The sequence below is a fragment of the Aotus nancymaae genome, unplaced genomic scaffold (assembly GCF_030222135.1).
Source record: "Aotus nancymaae isolate 86718 unplaced genomic scaffold, 86718_ANA_hifiasm-v0.15.2.pri h1tg000011l, whole genome shotgun sequence".
In the NCBI taxonomy this organism is placed as follows: domain Eukaryota; kingdom Metazoa; phylum Chordata; class Mammalia; order Primates; family Aotidae; genus Aotus; species Aotus nancymaae.
In genome coordinates this window covers 37651282-37674527 of record NW_026988422.1, presented here as the reverse complement: position 1 = coordinate 37674527, position 23246 = coordinate 37651282, and the positions used below count along the sequence as shown (strand labels likewise).

General features: G+C 38.9%; 1 protein-coding gene across 7 annotated transcripts in view; it reads right to left on the bottom strand.

The window, feature by feature from the left end:
* Nucleotides 1–23246, bottom strand: part of CDIN1 (CDAN1 interacting nuclease 1) — a 410017-nt gene that overhangs the window by 5785 nt on the left and 380986 nt on the right. For 2 of the 7 annotated variants that reach the window (XM_012465107.3, XM_064374827.1), the window contains exon 11: nucleotides 6923–6976. The exons of the other annotated variants lie outside the window; for them this stretch is intronic. In XM_012465107.3, the coding sequence (XP_012320530.1) occupies nucleotides 6964–6976 (13 nt within the window). In that variant the 3' untranslated portion in view covers nucleotides 6923–6963. The remainder of the gene's footprint in view (nucleotides 1–6922; nucleotides 6977–23246) is intronic. 7 annotated transcript variants of the gene reach the window in all.

Genomic DNA, 23246 nt, shown 5'->3' with positions numbered 1-23246 from the left:
GGGTAGATTGCAAAAATTTTTCCCATTCTGTTGGTTGCCAGTTCACTCTAATGATGGTTTATTTGGCTGTGCAGAAGCTCTTTAGTTTACTTAGATCCCATTTATATATTTTGCCTTTTGTTGCTATTGCTTTTGGTATTTCAGTCATGAAGTCCTTGCCCATGCCTGTGTCCTGAATGGTATTGCCTAGGTTTTTTCTAAAGTTGTTATGGTGTTAGGTCTCATGTTTAAATCTTTAATCCAGCTGGAGTTAATTTTTGTATAAGGTGTAAGGAGGGGATCCAGTTTTGGCTTTCTGCATATGGCTAGCCACTTTGCCCAATACCATTTATTAAATAAGAAATCCTTTCCCCATTGCTTGTTGTTGTCACGTTTGCAAAGATCAGATGGTTGTGATGTGTGGCATTATTTCTGAGACCTCTGTTCTGTTCCATTAGTCTATATCTCTGTTTTGGTACCAGTCCATGCTGTTTTGATACCAGTACCATGCTGTTTTGATTACTGCAGGCTTTAGTTTGAAGTCAGGTTGTGTGATGCCTCCAGCTTTGTTTTTTTCTTAGGACTGTCTTGGCTATGCAGGCTCTGTTTTGGTTCCATATGAAATTTAAGGTGTTTTTTTCCAATTCTGTGAAGAAAGTCAATGGTAGCCTGATGGGGATAGCATTGAATCTATAAATTACTTTGGGCACCATGGCCATTTTCACAATATTGATTCTTCCTAACCATGAGCAAGGAATGTTTTTCCATCTGTTTGTGTCCTCTCTTAGTTCCTTGAGCAGTGGTTTGTAGTTCTCCTTGAGAGGTCCTAAACAACCCTTGTATTTCTAGGTATTTTATTCTCTGTAGCAATTGTGAATGCTACAAAGAGAATAATGGGAGTTTCCTCATGATTTGGCTGTTTGTCTGTTACTGGTGTATAGGAATGGTTGTCATTTTTGCACATTGATTTTGTATCCTGAGACTTTGCTGAAGTTGTTTGTCAGCTTATGGAGATTTGGGGCTGAGACGATAGGGTCTTCTAAATATACAATGATGTCATCTGCAAAGAGCAACAATTTGACTTCCTCTTTTCCTAATTGAATACCCTTTGTTTCTTTTTCTTGCCTGACTGCCCTGGCCAGAACTTCCAATACTATGTTGAATAGGAGTGGTGAGAATGGGCATCCTTGTCTTGTGCCGGTTTTCAAAGAGAATACTCCAGTTTTTGCCCATTCAGTATGATACTGGTTATGAGTCTGTCATAAACAGCTCTTATTATTTTGAGATGTGTTCCATCAATACCTGGTTTATTGAGAGATTTTAGCATAAAGGCTGCTGAACTTTGTCGAAGGCCTTCTCTGCATCTATTGAGCTGATCATTTGGTTTTTCTCTTTGGTTCCATTTACGTCATGGATTACATTTATGTATCACCGTATGTTGAACCAGCCTTGCATCCCAGGGATGAAGCTGACTTGATTGTGACGGATAAGCTTCTTGATGTGCTATTTAATTCAATTTGCTAGGATTTTATTGAGGACTTTCACATCAATGTTCATCAGGGATATTGGCCTGAAATTTTCTTTTTTAGTTGTGTCTCTACCAGGTTTTGGTATCAGGATGATGTTGGTCTCATAAAATGAGTTAGGGAGGAGTCCCTCTTTTCCTATTGTTTGCAATAGTTTCAGAAGGAATGGTGCCAGCTTCTCTTTGCACCTCTAGTAGAATTTGGCTGTGAACCTGTCTGGTCCTGGACTTTTGTAGGCTATTAATTGCTGCTTACACCCTTGGGAGGGTGTAAGTGTCCAGGAATTTATTCATTTCTTCTAGATTTACTGGTTTATTTGCATAGAGGTGTTTGTAGTAATCTCTGATGGTAGTCTGTTGGATTGGTGGTTATATCCCCTTTATCATTTTTTATTGCGTCATTTTGATTCTTTTATCTTTTTTATTAGTCTGGCTAGTGGTATATCTATTTTGTTGTTTTCAAAAAACCAGCTCCTGGATTTATTGATTTTTTTGAAGGGTTTTTGGTGTCTTTATCCCCTTCAAATCTGCTCTGATCTTAGTTATTTCTTGTCTTCTGCTAGCTTTTGAATTTGTTTGATCTTGCTCCTCTAGTTTTTTTAATTGTGATATTAGGGTGTCGATTTTAGATTTTCCCGTGTTTTTCTGGTGGGCATTTAGTGCTATAAATTTCCCAGTACACACTACTTTAAATGTGTCCCAGAGATTCCAGTATGTTGTGTCTTCGTTCTCATTGGTTTCAAAGAACATCTTTATTTCTGCCTTCATTTCATTATTTATCCAGTAATCATTCAGGAGCAGGTTGTTCAGTTTCCATATAGTTGTGTGGTTTTCAGTGAGTTTCTTAATCCTGAGTTCTAATTTGATTGCACTGTGGTCTGAGAGACTGTTAATGATTCCTGTTCTTTTGCATTTGCTGAGGAGTGTTGTACTTTCGATTATGTGGTCAATTTTTGAATAAGTGCAATGTGCTGCTGAGAAGAATGTATATTCTGTGTATTTGGGGTGGAGAGTTCTATAGATGTCTATTAGGTCTGCTTGGTCCAGATCTGAGTTCAAGTCCTGGATATCCTTGTTAATTTTGTCTCATTGATCTAATATTCACAGTGTGGTGTTAAAGTCTCCCACTATTACTGTGTGGGAGTCTAAAAGTCTCTTTGTAGGCCTTTAAGAACTTGCTTTATGTATCTGGGTGCTCCGGTATGAGTGCATATATGTTTGGGGTAGTTAGCTCTTCTTGTTGCATTGATCCCTTTACCATTATGTAATGCCCTTCTTTGTCTCTTTTGATCTTTGTTGGTTTACAGCCTGTTTTATCAGAGACTAGGATTGCAACCCCTGCTTTTATTTTGCTTTCCATTTGCTTTGTAAATCTTCCTCCATCCCTTTATTTTGAGCCTATGTGTGTCTTTGCACATGAGATGGGTCTGCTGAATACAGCACACCAATGGGTCTTAACTCTTCATTCAATTTGCCAGTCTGTGTCTTTTGACTGGGGCATTTAGCCCATTTACATTTAAGGTTAATATTGTTGTGTGTGAATTTGATCCTGCCATTATGATGCTAACTAACTGGTTGTTTTGCCTGTTAGTTGATGCAATTTCTTCATAGTGTGGATGGTCTCTATAATTTGGTATGTTTTTGCAGTGGCTGGTACTGGTTGTTCCTTTCCATGTTTAGTGCTTCCTTCAGGAGCTCTTGTAAGACAGGCCTGGTGGTGATGAAATCTCTCAGCAGTTGCTTGTCCATAAAGGACTTTATTTTTCCTTTGCTTATGAAGCTTAGTTTGGCTCGATATGAAATTCTAGGTTGAAAATTCTTTTCTTTAAGGATGTTGAATATTGGCCCCTACTCTTTTCTGGTTTGTAGGGTTTCTGCCAAGAGACCTGCTGTGAATCTGGTAAGCTTCCCTTTGTGGGTAACCTCAACTTTCTCTTTGACTGCCCTTAGCATTTTTTCCTTCATTTCAACCCTGGTGAATCTGACGATTATGTATCTTGGGGTTGCTCTTCTCAAGGAGTATCTTTGTGGTGATTTCTGTATTTCCTGGATTTGAATGTTGGCCTGCCCTGCTAGCTTGGTGAAGAGTGTTTTCCAACTTGGTTTCATTCTCCCTGTTACTTTCAGGTACACGGATCAAACGTAGATTAGGTCTTTTCACAAATCCCATATTTCTTGAAGGCTTTGTTCATTTTGTTTCACTCTTTTTTCTCTAATGTTGTCTTCTCACTTTATTTCATTGAGTTGATCTTCAATCTCTGATATCCTTTCTTCTGCTTGATCGATTTGGCTATTGAAACTTGTGTATACTTCATGAAGTTCTCATGCTGCGTTTTTCAGCTCCATCAGGTCACTTATGTTCTTCTCTGTGCTGGTTATTCTAGTTAGCAATTCGTCTAACCTTTTTTCAAGGTTCTTAGTTGCCTTGCATTGGGTTAGAACATGCTTCTTCAGCGCGGAGACGTTTGTTATTAACCACCTTCTGAAGCTGCTTCTGTCAGTTCGTCTAACTCATTCTCCATCCAGTTTTGTTTCCTTGCTGGTGAGGAGTTGTGATCCCTTGGAGGAGTTCTTGTTTTTTGGCAATTTCAGCCTTTTTGCGCTGGCTTCTTCCCATCTTCGTGGATTTATCTACCATTGGTCTTTGAAGTTTGAGACTTTTAGAAGGGGTCTCTGAGTGGATGTCCTTTCTGTTGATGTTGCAACTATTTCTTTCTGTTTGTTAGTTTTCCTTCTAACAGGCCCCTCTGCTGGAGGTCCACTCCAGGCCCTGTTTGCCTGGGAATCACCCTTGGGGGATGCAGAACAGCAAAGTTTGATGCCTGTTCCTTTCTCTTGTAGCTTTGTCCCAGAGGGGTACCTGCTAGATGCTAGCCAGAGCTCTCCTGTATGAGGTGTCTGTAAGCCCCTGCTGGGAGGTGTCCCCCAGTCAGGATACACAGGGATCAGGGAGCCACTTGAGAAGGCAGTGTGTCCCTTATCAGAGCTTGAATGCTGTGTTGGGAAATCCACTGCTGTCTTCAGAGCTGCCAGTCATGGACCTTTAAGTCTGCTGAAGCTGTACCCACAACCGCCGCTTTTCCCAGGTGCTCTGTCCCAAGCAGGTGGGGGCTTTATTTTTAAGTCCCTGATGAGGCTGCTGCCTTTCTTCAGAGATGCCCCAGGCAGCAAGGAGGCAGTCTGGTGACACAGTCTGCCTGCAGAGGCCTTGCAGAGCTACCGTGGGGTCTGCCCTGTTCAGACTTCCTGGTGACTTTGTTTACAAAGGCAAGGTTAAAACCGCCTATCCGAGTCTCTGCAATGGTGGACACCCCTCCACCCACTGAGCTCGAACATCCCAGGTCAAGCTCAGACTGCTGTGGTGGCTGTGAGAATTTCAAGCTGGTAGATCTTAGCTTGCTGTTCTTCATGGGGGTGGTACCCACTGAGCCAGATTAAGAGGAAGTCAAACTGTCTGCAGATAATATGATTGTATATTTAGAAGACCCCATTGTCTCAGCCCAAAATCTCCTTAAGCTGATAAGCAACTTCAGCAAAGTCTCAGGATACAAAATCAATGTGCAAAAATCACATGCATGCCTATACACCAATAACAGACAGAGAACCAAATCATGAGTGAACTCCCATTCACAATTGCTACAAAGAGAATAAAATACCTAGGAATACAACTAACAAGAGCTGTGAAGGACCTCTTCAAGGAGAACTACAAACCACTGCTCAAGGAAATAAGCGAGGACACAAACAGATGGAAAAACATTCCATGCTCCTGGTTAGGGAGAATCAATATTGTGAAAATGGCCATACTGCCCACAGTAATTTGTAGATCCAATGCTATCCCCATCAAGTTACCACTGACTTTCTTCACAGAATTGGAAAAAACCCACCTTAAACTTCATATGGAACCAAAAAGGAGCCCACATAGCCAAGACAATGCTAAGCAAAAAAACAGCATGGTAGTGGTACCAAAACAGAGATATAGACCAGTGGAACAGAACACAGGCCTCGGGAGTAACACCACACATCTACAACCATCTGATCTTTGACAAACGTGACAACAACAAGCAATGGGGAAGGATTCCCTATTGGGAAAACTGGCTAGCCATATGCAGAAAGCTGAAACTGGATCCCTTCCTTATACCTTATACAAAAATTAACTCCAGCTGGATTAAAGATTTAAACATGAGATCTAACACCATAACAACTCTAGAAAAAACCTAGACAATACCATTCAGGACACAGGCATGGGCAAGGACTTCATGACTGAAATACCAAAAGCAATAGCAACAAAAGGAAAAATATATAAATGGGATCTAAGTAAACTAAAGAGCTTCTGCACAGCCAAATAAACTATCATTAGACTGAACTGGCAACCAATAGAATGGGAAAAATTTTTGCAATCTACCCATCTGACAAAGTGCTAATATCCAGAATCTATGGAGAACTTAAACAAATTTACAAGAAAAAACAACCCCATCAAAAAGTGGGCAAAGTATATGAACAGACACTTTTGAAAAGAAGACATTTATGCAGCCAACAAACATATGAAAAAGAGCTCATCATCACTGGTCATTAAAGAAATGCAAGTCAAAACGACATTGAGATACCATGTCATGCCAGATAGAATGGCGATCATCCAAAAATCAGGAGACAACAGATGCTGGAGAGGATGTGGAGAAAGAGGAACACTTTTACACTGTTGGTGAGAATGTAAAGTAGTTCAACCATTGTAGAAGACAGTGTGGCGATTCCTCAAGGACCTAGAAATAGAAATACCATTTGACTCAGCAATCCCATTACTGGGTATATACCCAAAGGATTATAACTCTTTCTATTATAAAGACACATGCACATGTGTGTTTATTGCGGTACTGTTCACAATAGCAAAGACTTGGGACCAACCCAAATGCCCATCAATGATAGACTGGATAAAGAAAATGTGGCACATATATACCATAGAATACTAAGCAGCCGTAAAATGGGATAAGTTTATGTCCGTTGCAGGGACACAAGTGAAGCTGGAAACCATCATTCTCAGCAAACTGACACAAGAACTGAAAACCAAACACCACATGGTTTGATTTTGAACAATGAGAACACATAAGTGGGTGTTGAACAATGTGAACATATGAACACAGGGAGGGGAACATCACTTACCTGGGTCTAAGATGGGGATCTAAGGGAGGGATAGCATTAGGAAAAATACCTAATGTACATGACGCGGGTTGTGGATGCAGTAAACTACCATGGCACGTACAGACCCATGTAACAAACCTGCACGTTCTGCACGTGTACCCCAGAACTTAAAATATAATAAATAAATGTAAAAGAAACGTGATTCTCTGGTTTCATTCCATTTTAGGGTATTTAGAGAAATTCAGTAAGAGTCTGTGGAACTAAAGCTGGCCTTTCTGTGCGTACCTGTTTCCTAGTGATCATCCGTCTGTTTCACCATTTGTCTGTTATATTGGGACCCTGTTGAGGGTAAAGACCACATTTTATTTGTATTCATGTTCTCCTTTCCTAACATAGTTCCTGGTGCATGACAGATACCCTCAAGGATAAGATGGGCAATACAAGGTTAGCATTAAGATGATCAGACATCTTTTCATTGGTTATTGAATCAGTGCGAGTCTAGAGACAGGGATGTAGGCAGGGGTCAGCCATTGCCTCGGCATGGCAATTTTATTAATGACCAGAAGGAGCACACTAGTGGCACACTTACACATCATAGTGACAATAATATAGTTACAACAAAGTTAATTATTAACACTTTCACCCCACTTATGTGCAAAACACTGTTCTAAGCACTTTATATATATCAAACCACTTAATTTGTATGCCAACTCCATGAGGTTGGTACAATCATTATCCCTGTTAGACAAGCGAAGAAACCAAGGCATAGAACAATTAAGTACATTGCCTAAGGTCTCATAGCTAAAAAGTGGAGGAACCAGTTTTAGAACTAAGGCAGTTTGTGATACACTCACTATGAGGTAGTGATCGGTTCACTAAACAGGGTGGATAGACTAGGCTTTAACCAGAAAAAGAGAATCAATGTCTTTTGCAATGGTTAAGCTACACCTAGGGCATTTTGGAGAGTTCTGGTGTCATGTTGTGAGAGGAACATCTCCCATTTGAAAGTCAATCAAAGGCAAATCCTAGGATATTCTAGGAATGGTTAGAATAAGAGTATGTCTGACCTAGAAATGAACAGTTAAGGTTCACTAACATGCTTATCATGTTCTGATTTTGAGAGTGCTCTTGTGGAGGAAGGATTTGATTCATGGTGTAACTCTCAAGTGCAGACTTAGGACAATGCTTGAACATAGCCAAGAATCAGATTTTGATTCAACACAAATACAATTTTTTTCTATAACTGAAACTTTGAAAACATAGAGTGAGCGGCCTTGCAAAATAGTGACATCAGTAGATCTAGTAAATCAAGGCTGGGCTTTCATTAATTTAAAAAAACGGAACCAATGCATACAAATTGGGAATGCTTACACAAAATCCTGCATATTTAGCTTCTTTTGAGAAATTAATATGGTAACAACCAGCTGGCGATAAGTAACAGCTGCCCCCTTCAGATAGAACCTGGGTTCGGAGGATGGCCACAGTCCCCACTGTTCTCTGTCACTTCCTGATGCCGAGGATCAGTGCCAGGTATCATTTATCACCGTGTTTGTGGATTTTCTAATTGTGGAGACCTATTTCTCTATACTCAAGTCTCTATCAAATTTGGAAAAGCAAAACAACCACAGAGGGTTTCACATTGAAATGGAAGAGGAGATATTTCTTTTCCTACCTTGCTCATTTATGTTGCCTACCTAGCCCCCATGTGTATTTGGGTTTTTGAACCCTGCCCTGAGCTCTAACTCAGAGGTTCCCAACTTTGGGACACAGACCTCTGAGTGGTTGTGAAGGGATTAAAAGAGATTGTTATGCACACCAAGCACTATCTACAGACAGAATATATATACACACACACACACACACATCATACATACACGTGTGTGTGTGTATATGTGTATGTGTATGTATGTATATATATGTGTATATATTTGCTTTATGAAAGCAAATCACAAGCGACTATGTATGTGTATATATATATCACACACATACATATAAAACTTATTGTAAAAATGTAGCTAATAAAATAGGATTCACAGTAGCTCTCAGTCATCTATTTTCTAAGTAGATCGAATATAAAAGCATAGGTATTATCACGTGTAGGGGATAGCAAAAATTATTTTTGTTTGCTTTAAAGAAGATGCTCAATTTGGCAAGGTCTGGGGACATTATTCTAATTGATTCCACCTCTTGCCACAGATGGATATGTTATATAAAGGTGAACACCATACACAATGGAGATTCTATGATACAGTAACACTAAGATACATTGAAGATGCATGAAAATACTAAATTTGTAGCAAATCTGTCCCTGCACACATGGCTCATCTTCACAGTAAAAAATGAACTGGAAGGAAAGACATTTAACTACTTTAACAGGTCCCATTTAGAACTCACTCTACTGATCAGTCTCAGCAGTGTTATGTTATACATAGAAAGAAAGGTACAGCAGAGAAGTGTCAAACTAAATTGGGTGACAGCAGTAGGGAAAGAAGACCCACAGCAATGGTGGTGCCAGAGTTCTTTCTGAATTGCAATTAAGAGCTGTAGACAGACATTGTGGTCAGCAGACTTCTAAGATGGCCTCACTGATCCCTGCCTCTTCGTATTTATGGCTTGTGTAATCCTCTCCCCTTGAGCATGAACTGGACCTAGTGACTTGCATGTGACAAAAAGAATGAAGCTACAGTGATAGGATGTCACTTCCGTGATTAGGTTGAAAAAACCATGACTTCCATCTTGCTATTAGACTCTACTGCCTTTTCTGCTTGTGCATTTTGGTGACACCAACTGCCATGTGGGAGAGGCCCATGGGATAAGGAGTTGAGGGTGGTCTATGATCATCAGCCACAGAGGAACTGAAGCCCTCAGTCCAGCAGCCCATGAGGAAGTGATTCCTGCCAAAAACCAATGAGTGAGGTTGGAAGTGGATCCTTCCTCAGTTGAACCTTCAGATGTGAACACAGACCCTGGGCCAATGCTGCCTGTGAGAGATGGTGAAGTAGAGGATGCAGCTATGCTGTGACCATATTCCTGACCCACAGCAACTGTGAGATAAGTGTGTGTGTTATTTTAGGTCATCTAGTTTTGGGGTCATTTGTTATATAGTGATAGATAACTAATACACATATACTAGAGACTCAAGTTTAGATATAAATCAAATATTATTCACACACACAGTATGGAGATTTACTTTTCAGTTCAGAATTTACAGAAGAAGGGATTACTGAAGGAGATTATCAATAAGTGGCAACTTTTTATGAAAGCAAACCACAATTATTAAGCAACTCTGTGCTTTTATACCAACTGAGCTTCTTGGCTCCTAACTTCCACTATACACCAATACCCCTCCTTGCTGCATACCTAGGATGCCAAGGTTACATAAAGAATTCTCCATATTGTCTCCAGTTCTGTTGTTCTGGTAAACTTGGTTATTGGGTTCCTGAAGCTGCATATTTGAAGGAGTTGGTTACAGGTAGAACACTTTGTCAGTCAAGGTGAATGCCCGCTGACAAGTAGTGAAGAGAGACATAAAAATACCCCAACTGTGAGAGTCCCTGGCTGTTTGGTGTTGGGGCTAACAGGCTTTATCAATCTCAACAGGTGCTGAGGACAGTGCAGGAAACACAAATGCTTACATTTTGTTCAGTTTTAAAAAGGCAGTGAAAGCTGTTAATGTATTTATAAAAGATTATCACCAAGAATGTTTTTAAAATGGTACTTCAGTGAGTAAATTCTTAGTTTTGCAGAGAAATCTAGCTATCCTCAGATAAGCCTGGAGGATTCCAGATTGCGAATGTTGGACAGAATATGGTACATGTGTCTTTCTGTTCAAGGTTTTCTATAACTTGGAGAAACTCGGTGGTTCAGACAGAAAATTTAGTGCCGCAAATTCAGGAAGAACTTGCTTACTCTTTTTTTTTTTTTTTAAGTATAAAACAAAATACTCCCCTTTCCTTGCCATGTTTCTAACACTATCTCATAATGCATGATTTACTAGGATGGCATTTTTACTTATGGAGAATAGAGAAGATTATTAACTTTCTATTGCTACACTTTTCCTCGAGCATCTTCTTCAGAGACAGTTGAAAAGAAAGGCAGATGAAGGAATTTAGAGGTTTCTAATCATACTATTAGATATCATCTTGCTGAATTAGATCCCAATAACCCCTAGTTGGTTTCCTGAAGCCATCTGAGCTTCTAGGTCTCCACAGACATCAGGGAACCCTTGACTAATCATTATGTCCGTAAAGATGCTAAGCACATATAAGATCTCAGTAATCAACAACAAACATGCAACTAACATTTACTGAGCAGGTAGGGTTTCAAGACTTTCATATGTACAGACTAATACAGTACTCACTACCATTCTATGAAGAGGGCACTCAGACTATCCTCATTTTACAGATGAAGAAACTGGGACCCAAAAAGGGCCAGGTTTCGAACCCAATCTGCCTGGCTCTATGGCTTACCCTTATAACCATTATACTTCACTGTCTGGTTATACCTTGTGTTTATATAGCATTTTATAACCGTCATTCCACTCTGAAAAATATTTACTACACCTGGATAGGTGATAGGTAAGCAGGGCCCTGGAAGCAAGGCTACTGATTCAAAACCCAGTATATGAGTTGGGATCCACCTGTCTACACAGGGAATAACTAAGTTTCATATCAATACTTTCACACTAAAAAGTTTAGCTACTTCTTTCGATTTACGTGTCACCACATTTAGGAAGTAGATAGAAAAGCAACCCATAATTCTGGCAAAAGAAATGAAAATGATTACATTTGAAGGAGCATATTTAAAACCTTTGACAATCAGGTGGAAGTAAGCTAAGGAATGAGAATTACAGAATCACTACATGAAGTACAGAGAAGAGCAATGTTTCATGCTGTGAAGGGGATCAGAAGTTACGGGGCAGAATCTAAACATGAGGGGAGAGGAGTAAATCCAGAACACTGCCACAGCTTGTTCATATAAATGGAAATAAACAGCTGGAGTAAGTTACGAGGAAAATTGAGGTAAACAACTGGTCTAAGTGAGCGTATGAGGTAGAGATTTGTTTTCCCAGAAAAGAAGATTCAGACTTACTAAACAGGGTTGATAACAGTATGCCCCAAAGGCCCAGTTTTGCTCCTAAAATACCTCTAATATACAGACACTTCTTATGTTTGTGCCATTAACTTGGCTTACTCATGTTTTCAGCTCTATGAGAAAACCACTGCGTATTTTTTTTTAACAAGTATGCTTTTACATCTCTTTTGGTAATGTAAGATGGTTAAAGGTATAGGATTTATGTACTATTACACAATTTGTCTCTCTACCTATGATCATGGAAACTCCTGAAATTGACCTAATACTTTTCTTCCCAAATGAGTTGAATTACCATAATAGCATAAAAAAAAGGATTCTCAGTGCAGTAGAGTCCTACAATATAAATCTGCATCGAGTCAGTGAAACAATTCTCAATTGAAGGATGACAAGCGCACTACGGAATGATTTGATAATTTTAGTCAAGTTTCTTGTTCGTGAGGGTTTTCATCAAACAAAAACATACAGAAACCTTCAATCCTAGCCCAAATTTTCAATTCACAGGCAGATAAAACTCCTTCTCTAAAACAGAAACAGAGAATCATAATATATATATGAGATACATATATGAGATATATATGTATATGTATACACATACATATACATGTATATACGTGTGTGTATACAGAGAATCCTGTGTGTATATACACATATTGACATATATGTCAATTTTAAGAGTTTCGATAATAAGTAGAGAAACAAATTGTGTAATAGCACATAATCCCATGCTTGTAATCATCTTACTATATTACCAAAAGAGATGTAAAAGCATACTAGTTTAAGAGGAGGAGTTTTAGAGAAGAAGTTTTTAAATTTATATATATATATATATATTCATAATCATATGTATCTTTCTGTCTTTCTCATTGTGAGTTGCTGTGTGGGGTCTGTGCTATCTTCCGAGGACGTGTGCAGACATGTGGCCATTGGAAGTCGATTGTTTCTCCATCCAAAAGACTTGCATGTGGTTTTTATGAAGAGTGCCTTTTCAAACACATAGTTCAGAACGAAGGAGAAACATAAAACATCTTGTAATTGTTTTAAAATAAACTCTTACAGTGTTTATTTAGTTTTAATCTGCGTGTTGTACATTGGTTATGCACTTGTTAATCACTGTTGTATGTATATCCAGACAGAGTTGTAAATAACTTTTCAGTCCAAGTGAAATATGCTTGCACATGTTTATATGCAAAGTATGTGTATATTTATGCCTGTGCATAAATATGTGTACAATAATAATAGATTAGTGCTCATGTAATATAACATCATAAGGTTCTGGCACTATGGTCAATTTAATATACAATACAAATATTCCTTTTTGTAGAAATGAAGTTAACATATGATAACTTGATTGCTTCATCTAGTTTTTTTTTACTTTGCCAGGTCTGTTATTTGCAGACTAAAATGACCACAGAAAGAGAACCTAGTTAGGAGTATTCTCATTCAATCTATGTATGTTGGCTATGAAAAGTGCAACTTTATCTCTCTGACACAACTTACTTTCTATAATTTTAGAAATAAAAAAGTAAAAACATATTATGAATACTGATTCACTTTGGGCCTTATGCCACAAAGAAAATATGTTATTTTGAAGAAACATTTAAATGTATATAAACACACAACCATAACACCCTGAAATTCTCCACGGTGATTATATACCTTGATATTTTCATGTCCATGTTAAATTACCTGAAAAGGTGCTAAAATTCTACTTCACTTTGTCCTATATTGGATATACACAGATGCTATATTTACAGTCTTTCCAGCCTGTTCTATGCCTCTTCTCAGAAGATTACAATAGAAAACAAAGGCAAAAGCGATTTTGTCTTTAATCTGTTGTCTTTAGTCTCTGTTTTCTAGGAGAAATGTTTATTCCTGGATTGGGTCAGTCCCTCTGTATTTACCTATAAGAATCTACATACAAACTTGTCTATCCATCCTGCATAGGGCAAAAGTCACAGAAGAAAAGTTCCTCTCTATAAACTGCTTAACATAGCAACCAATCTCTTCACATTTTTAGAGAAAACTACATCACTTGAATAAACAAAATGCCAAAGGGTTCACAGTAAAAGAAGAATTAGAGCAATGACAATGATTCCGGAAGTCTTCCTGGAAAAGGCAACTTTTCAACTATGTTGTATTTATTCACTTATCAGCCCTTTAAATTTTTTCCATGATACATCCATTTTTGAGGGGAGGGAAAGGTGAGGTTAGGGGTCCCGAGAGACATAGAGGGATGATGCCATCAGAGGTACATTGAGATGATTTCATTGGGAAACTGGAGGATGAATTTCAGGACGAAATCCAGTTTAGCTGTGGATGTGTTTCATCCACAGTTAGCTGTGGTTCTGTTACAAACAGGATGCATGAAGAGGACAGAACACATTCTCAAATGGGAAGAGAGAGTAAACACAGGAAAAGACATAGAAACCCTAAAAGTAACAATGTACCCAAGGTTATATTTACTTTGAAAACACTTAAGTACTAAAATGAGAGAATACTTCATGTGGACACTGGGTGCAAATCACGTCCACTGACCTAGAATTTATACCCCAGCCTTCTTCCAAAAGTTTGGGGTGTTTTAACAAAATTGGTTGTGTGAATTATTACATGTTTTCTCAGTTATTTCCCCAGGGAAACACGCCAGAGGCAAACCCATCATTTCAGCTGATTTAGTGTTTGATGCCAGAGAATTTATAATTGCTATGACAGTCATAATGGCTAGTGATCATGGAGTTGGCAAAGCCTGGCTGATAGTGGTGCAGTCCATTTTGGTGTTTGCCAGTTAATCAACCATCACACTTGCTCTGATGAATTTTGAGGTGATTTCTGAACTTTCCATTTCTAACTTTCTGAATAGTAGAAATTAGAAACAAATTATAAAATGGAAAAGACTATGTAAATATGGCTTACCGTAAATAGGTCTTTTTCAAGTAGCCTTTAATTATTAGCTAATAGAGGGAATGAGGTTTCTTTTTCCTTGGCATAGTTCTCAAAGGATCACAGGGTAACTCAGAGTTCAGTCAGACATTTATCTCAAAGCACAGAGAGATTTATGGGTTTTGGATATATAAAAGTCTGCTTAAAATAAAAAAAAATATTGGAATTTCATCCTTGGCAAAGTCAAATAACTGAAAGATTAAGGCTGATATATGTTTGTCCTATAAATCTAACATTAACAAATGTGACACAATGCTTCAGGTATGTCAGATCCCAACTCACTCTGAATGGGCAATTACGTTTTTTTCTTATTCACAAGAAATATTTAATGACAAGGAAAATCTCTTTGGCTAGCCAACCTTATCCCCAAAACCAAACCTCCCAATTTTGCAGTTTCATGAAGGCACATGCTAGAAAGGGGAAAAATAAATTAGAAGTTAGAAATGTCTAGGTCATTAGAAAAAACAATCAGGTAAGAAAAAATGATATAAAACGGGTCTTCAAAAAATATGGATAACCTGGCCTTGCAGTTACCAAACAAACACTTTTAGAATGTAAGCTTCATGAGGGTGGCTTGTATTTCAGTGGCACATATGAGTCAGCCAATACATATCTGTTGAGTGGATATACGAATGCACAAATGAATACCACTCCACAGTCCCTTGTCCTAGAAGAAGCTGTGAGTGCTAGTACTCACTTGGAAAATTTTTTTTTTTTTTTTTTGCTAATAACTCTACTATAAAATGAAGGAAAGTCTTTTTATTTTATGTATTTATTTTTTGAGATGGAGTTTCACTCTGTTGCTCAGGCTAGAGTACAGTGGTGTGATCTTGGCTTACTGGAACCTCTGCCTCCCAGATGCAAATGATTCTCCTGCCTCAGCCTCTAGAGTAGCTGTGACTACAGGTGAGTGTCACCATGCCCAGGTAATTTTTGTATTTTCAGTAAAGATGAGGTTTCACCATGTTGGCCAGGCTGGTCTAGAACTCCTGACCTCAGGAGATCTGTCCGCTTCGGCCTCCCAAAGTGCTGAGATTACAGGCATGATAACCATGCCTGGCCACAGAAAGTCATTTTTAAAGGTAAGAAAATGAGCCTTAAAAATATGTCCAAGTTGTACACTTCTGAAGAGCGAAATCCCAGATTGCTGGTAGGAATCTATTCTGTCTAGGATATTATGGGGGAGATGATGTTGTGGTTTACAGCGTGGTAGAAACCAAGAGTACCAGTCCCTGAAAGTGACATTACTGATGGTTAAAGTGGTGGCTGCGAGCGGCAGGAACTGGCTGCTAGGAAAAGAAACTATGCACGTGGGGGCCAATTGCTGCACACAGGTGGCTCTTGCTTTCTTTAAATACAATCAGTTTAGGTAGGCTTTGTTTACAGTAGCTTTTATCTAGAAGATAAGGTTGTAAAAACATCAATCAAAATGAAGTACTACTGTTCCTGGCCATATCTCAGCAGGTTCATCTGTTTTATTTCTTCCTCTCTTTCCAAATACCTTAAGGTGTTTAAGATGAGTGAAGAGATAGCAAACTATTAAAGTGAACTGTATTTGTGTATGACACATGGATTTGCACTCATTGAACCACAAATGCCATCCCTACAATGCTTACGGCATTCCCAGTTTCAGCAGGCATCTGTATTCCTCACAGCTCTACTTTTCCGTAACGTATAAACTCTACAAAATTGATCTTTGCACCATTTTCAATAGTGCTCCTTTAAGAGAATGAGAATCTTATAGTTTCTATATGTTGGTTGTGAGGCTTTTAATGTATTTGTACTCTGTCATTTCTTCAAAGAGTCATGTACAATAAAATAGCAAAATAGAAAATTAAGCTCAGCAAAGAAAAATGCAAATATGTGAACTTCAAAGGTCAACTTTGTAGTTAGAAAATTTGAGTTTGTATAGATGGTGCCTGATTGTATATTAAAGGTGGAGCTTAATTCTGGATCTGCAAGATGAAGTTCTGAGCCAGAGACATTTCCAAATGAAGAGGGAAGCCGTGTTTAGGGAGTGAAAAGGCACTCTGGTCCAGCTCAAGAGGATGGTTCCTGACAGGGCAGAGAGGTGTACAGAAGAGGCTTGACTGCACGGCCAGACAGGTGCATGGTAAGGGGGTGAATGCCAAGGCTAGACAGGGTGGGAGGCCATCCTGGACTTGATTCAGGTTGTGCTGAGGGTCTGTGTGGTGGAAAATATCTTGCCTGTCTTTCTGCAGTTCTGGGTTTTATAATTTTTTTCTATTTGGTTCCCTCCTAAACACAATGGGAGAGTAAAGCATTCTAGTACATGTAATGCCCCTGCAGTTAATCCATGACTGACTACACCAGCTTATCCTCCTGGCATAGCCCAAAGACGTCTCTATCTATAAAGTGAGTAGAATAGCATTTGTGTCCTGAAGTTCAGGGTAGATATGAGAATAAATAAGCTTCATAACAATTTAATCTGTACAAGTTCATTGCTGCCCCATTCCAAAACCCCACCCAACAGTAGAATCTAATAAAGAAATGTTCTAAACTCTTCTCCCCTAAACTCCTACCACAGATCTTTCCATGAGTAGACAAGATCTCTGTCCAGAGATGTGGAAATGAACTCAGTGGGAAAAAGAAAACTGCACCTGTAAAGTACTAACCAAAGGCAGTGCTAGGTAATACTTGACCCAGGATGAAAATTTGAAATGCACAACTGAGGGGTAGGAAGTGTGAGTAAACTAGGTCAGAAAATTTCCTAAATTTATAACTAGACAAGATGTTTCTGTAAGCTAGAGAGCAGGAGAAAACATTTCACATGGTCATGTCTGCCTTTAAAAATCAGAGCTAGTTCAGGTGCAGAGGTTCATTCTTGTAATCCGAGCATTTTGGGAGGCTGAGATGGGAAGATTGCTAGGGCCCAGGAGTTCCAGGTTGCAGTGATCTATGACTGCTCCACTGCACTCCAGGCTGGGCAACAGAGTGAGACTCTGTTTCTAAAAAGAAAACAAAATAAAAATAAATAAGAACAAGAGCTGATCAACTTCATGAGACCAGGAGAAACTCTACTTTAAAAGAGACTAGACAGAGAAAGCTGGTGATGTCAGTGATTTAAATGTTATTTAAATATAGGTTTCTGTTCTTAATGACATGACACTGCTGTGCCTGTTTGAACGTTTAAGCCTAGTTCACACAACCAAGAAGGGCTGCACATGCCAATTTCAGGGCATTGTCTTGAAGTTTCATTGTACCATCCTGAATACATTTCCTATGAGACCAAAAACTTAAAGTTTTATCATTTTTATTGGTATATAAAATTTTGCATATTTATAGGGTGTAGGTGATGCTGTTTCATGCATAGAATGTATAATGATCCAGAAAATTTAGGTTATCCATTACCTCAAAGAATGATCATTTCAATATGTTAGGAACACTTAGGTTTTCTCTTCTAGCTATTTTGAAATACACAATACATTTTTGTTAACTATAGTCAGCCTGCTCCGCTACTGAACATTAGAATTTATTCCTTCTATCTAACAGTATGTTTGTACCCATTAACCAACCTCTTTTCATCCACCCCCTACTCTTAAACTCACACGTTTCCCGGCCTTGGGTAGCTGTCACTCTACTCTCTAACCCCACGAGAACAACTCTGAAGTCCCGATATAAGAGTGAAAACATGTAATACTTCTTATTCTGTGCATGGCTTATTTCACTTAACATGATAACCTCCAGTTCCATCCATGTTGCAAATGACATGGCTTTATTCTTTTTTCAATGGCCAAATAGTATTCCAGTGTGTATGTATACACATTTTCTTTAATCATTCATCCACCAATGGACACTTAAGTTGATTCTATATCTTTGTTATTGTAAATAGTACTGCATGGGAGTGTACATAATTTTTTGATATGCTGATTTTAGACTAAGAGCATTTTCAAATCTTGCCAATAATATTTCATCTTTGTTTTAATATTTGCTTTTTAAAAAGAGAAAGAACAAAGCAACTCTAATGTCCATTGACAGATGTATGAATGGAGAAAGAAAATGTAATATCCATGTACAATGGAATATTATACCATCTTAAAAAAGAGGAAAATCCTGTCACATGCTACAACATGAGCGAACTCCAAGGATATAAATTATGCTAAATGAAAGAAGCCAGTCACAAATGGACAAATACTGTATGCTTTCACTCAAAGTATCTAACGTGGCCAACAACATAAAAACAGAAAGTAAAAAGGTAGTTGCCAAGGGTAGGAGAAAGGAGAAATTCATGTTTAATGAGTATGGGGTTTGTTTAGCGAGATAAAAGTTCTAGAGACATGTTGCACAAAAACGGAAACATCATTAAGATTGTACACTTACAAATAGTTATGATAGCATATTTAATGTCATGTGTTTTTTTTCTCACCACAGTAAATAATAAAAAAGAAAAAACAGAAAGTAGAAGAGCATTTTTAACTAATGAAGTCTCTGGAAAGAAGATAATGGAAACCGATAACTAGCGAAACAGATGACGGTTACTGTTGGGAATGACCCTGTCAAAAAGAACACAGAAAAGCGACGGGACACTGAAGCTGGCTTTTAAGGCAGAGTGGGGATCACACAATGGGGTTTTAGGAAGCCCAGTGGCCAGTGGCAATTTCTAAAGCAAACTCTTTGTTTTCCTGCGATTAATGAAGCTGCTTTTTTATCAGACAATTGCAGGAAATAAATACCGAGCTAAGGACAGAAAAACTTTGTTAAGAAACAGTTGAAGGATCATGTGTGAGTACAGAACACTGCAGGGCTGGATTCAAAGGGCAGGCGAAGCTTTGGTGAACTCTGCTTCTATTCTTCAGGTAACGAGGACAGGAATGCGTTGCAGTTCTTAAAACGCTTTCACAAAGTGTACGGTAATTTACATAATCCTCAAAAAAAACCCATTATTCTGATGGGACAGGTGAAGAAATCAAGGCTATCTGAGGTCAAGTGACTTGCTTAGGATCACATGGGAGTGACTGACAGCAGGGACCTGGCTCTATTTCCTTCTAGAATAGTGCTCTTGTCAGCTTGCAAGGCTATCTCCCCCTCACCCTCACCGCAGAATGGGGCCAGGAATACCTTCTGCTTTCCTGAAAAGGATGCCACGTTTTGGTGATGCAAAGATAGCATGAACACAGCTCCTGTCTTTCACGGGCTCTCATTAGTAAGGGAGACAAGCACGTTAAAAGACAAGTGTATGAGAAAAAACAGAAAGGTTCTAAAAGAAGGGGCTGTGCAGAAGGCCCTGGGGTAGCTCAGAGAAGGAAGCACTTAACTCTTAACCTGGCAAGGCTCTGAGCAGAGGGGAGGTGATCTCTGGGTTCAGTATTGAAGTCAAAGTTTACCGAGTGGGTGAGAATGGGGAGGTCCTCAAGTGGAGGAAGAGGCACATGCAGATGGAGTGGAGAGGAAGCAGGGGGTCTTTCAGGACGGTGCAGGAGAGTTCAGGAGAAAGAAAGATCACGGCCACGCAGGAGACAGCTTAAAGGTGGGGTGGGAATGTGGCTGATGAGGACCAGGAGGGCACTGGATAGCAGACTAAGGTGCTTGGAGGGCCCGATGCATGCTACACTGGTGGAAAGCCCGACGCTATCAAGTACAAAAGAAGGTGATCCTCTTTCTTGAAACCCAAACACTCCGGGTCATGTGAGCTAAGTATTTACTTTGTGCTGGACCAAAGTATCTACTGCAGCTCACTTATTTGGGGATAAACAGATTCAAGAAAAGTGCACATTAAAACAAATCCACCCTTCCCCCAGCCCCCACCTCATTTCCACTCGAGACAGAAAAAAGACTGTCATTCAAAAAAAATGAAAACTATACTGAGGGCTCAGCTTTCCGGAGTCACTGACACAAAGTATGTGTATATAAACATTCGAGCCCAGCTCCGCAGGGTTCCCCCGATTTGTATTCTTTGAGAAGTTGGCGGGCACGAGGTGAACGGCTAACAGTTTCCTTAGTGAGTTACACAGAAACTTTATTTAACTTAACAGGAGTCATTAGCTGAATTTTACGGAGATAAGGACTTCCAGGAGTGAGTTCCCTTCTGGTTGGTTTTTGATTAAAAACAAGACAAGAGAGAGTTACACTGGGACGCTCTGACAATCTGTAGTTTGACTTTGCAAACTCGGTGGCTCTAAGATGGCCCCACAGAGCCACCAGGGCTGGTGCAGGGGTTTGATTTCACTAAGTTGAAAGCCATCTGTCAATGTGAAGAGGAGTTAGAAGGTTATTTTAAACATTTAGTTAAGCTTGTGACTGTCTTGTCTTTCAGAGGCATTCCTGGCTGTAAACTCCCTCATCCTGGGTGACATAAGACAAGGTATTGCATGAGGTTAGACTGAGGTCCTTGCATGCTGGTCTGCGCATGCTAACACAAGCTGATTCATATGTGTTTATTTTTAGGGCCTTAAGTAACAGACCAGGCTAAGGCCAATGCAAGGTAATATTTGAAATACTCTGTGAACATCTCTTGCTTACAAAAGACCCTACTTCTTGTGAAGTTGTAGATGTAGGTATAGTCCCTATCAGCCTAGTAAAATATAATACACCAAAGGCAGAGAAAACCCCACCCAGCTCCATTATAAAAAGGACCACTGCAAAAACAAATCCATTATCACTTGTAAAAGAAACACTTGTTGAAGGAAACAGAAAGATAGACACGCCTAACTAGCTATGACAACTGGTTGAGTCCAAATACTTATTCAATACTAGATATTAAATAACAAAGATTCCTAATAGTATGTCCAATGTCTTGCATAAATAACTAGGTATGAAATTTATTTTTAATGAGAGATTTTTGCCTCTGCAGATATATGCTATAATAAAACCTATAGGGATTTATGGACTTTGTGTAGACTTATAAGATTTATGATTCTAAGGAGTTCAGAAACAAAATGCTAAAATGATTCTACTGTTGTTGCCAAACTGTAAGTTTAAAAGACGCTCCAATTACATATTTATTTGTGTTTAATGTTTATCTTCTCTACTGAGTTTGCTCTATGCAGGCGTCTTTTCGACTTCATTATTACCTGGCATTTAGTGATTAATGGCACATAGTAGACATCGAATAAATATTTGTTAAATGACCAAATGATATGGAGAAAAGGCAGGCAGAGTATCTTTGCATAGCTATTTTGTGTAGGTCTAGTCTAGATGTCACACCTTATGGCATATATAAGATGGGCTGAATTATCTGAAAAAACTGCTATTGTTTGCTTTATTGATTCATTTGCCTTTGTTCACTTGACGATCTTTCCTACTTCCTCAAGAAAGAGGGCCATTGTACATGATGAGAGCTCGTGGACTCAAAGAGGAGAACAATAGACACTGGGGCCTACTTGAGGAGGGAGAGGAGCAGACAAAATAATTATTGGGTACTAGGCTTAGTATCTCGGTGATGAAGTAATCTGTACCACAAACCCCCGTGACATGAGTGTCCCTATATAACAAACCTGCGCATATATCCCTGAACCTAAATCCCTGCTGTTGTTTTAAAACAAGAAAGAGAGCCATTGGTGCTGACTGGCACAGTCAGAGAAAAGTTAAACTTACTGCTTTTCATGCTTTATGTTTTTTCTCCCAGGGAATTTAATGGAGTATTTTTAGAGAAGCATGAACTGCAACTTTTCCCCTTTAGTTTAAATTGGTCATCTCAACCTTTAAATTTCTTTTTAAAATTGATACATAATATTTTAGATATTTATGGAGTATATGTGATATTTGTTACATGCGTAGAACGTATAATGATTGAGTCAGGGAATTTAGGGTATACATCATCTCAATTATTTCTATGTGCTGGGAACAATCCAAGCCCTCTTTTCTAGCTACTTTACTTTAAAATATACAATACATTGTTGTTAACTATAGTCACTCTATTCTGCGGCTGAACAAAACTTATACCTTTAGTCTAACAGTATGTTTGGGTTACCTCAGCCTTTGTGGCATGTAATATTGCAACACTGGCATACCTTCCTCACTTTTAGGTTAACTCAAATCCAGTTCTAGCTAGACTTCTGAATGGTAACAACACTGGGAAAGGTGCATTTAGAGTTTAGAGCTGGGAAATATTGCTGGCAACAGTTCCAGTTCCCTGCCAAGTTCTGTGCTTGAGGCTGAAAAGCAAGGTGCTATTTTATTTATTAAACTTCCTAGAAAGATACTGGAGATCTCAAGAGATCAAAAGTCCAGTCTGTAAAGTTGTTATATCCACAACCAGATCAGCTAGGTCCATAACGGGGACACATATGGCAATTTACCACCACGATTTCCACAGGGAAGCAACCCTTGTGCCTTCAGTCTATTTTCACGATATACCCAACATAGATCAATCACCCAGAGCTCCCAACATTTATAACACCCTTTAGGCTTATTTATGGACCAAGCATTAGTTTTACTGAAACAGACCAACAGCCACCATTTGAAAGGCGAATTCTTGTATTTCACCCAAGATTACTCACTGGTTTCTAGGACTGACTCTGGTAAGACTCACTAGCCCCATGTCAGTTTTGAAGATTCTTTACTATAATGCCTTTAGATAGTCAGTCGCTGCTCTCAAACCTTCCAGTACAAGAACGGA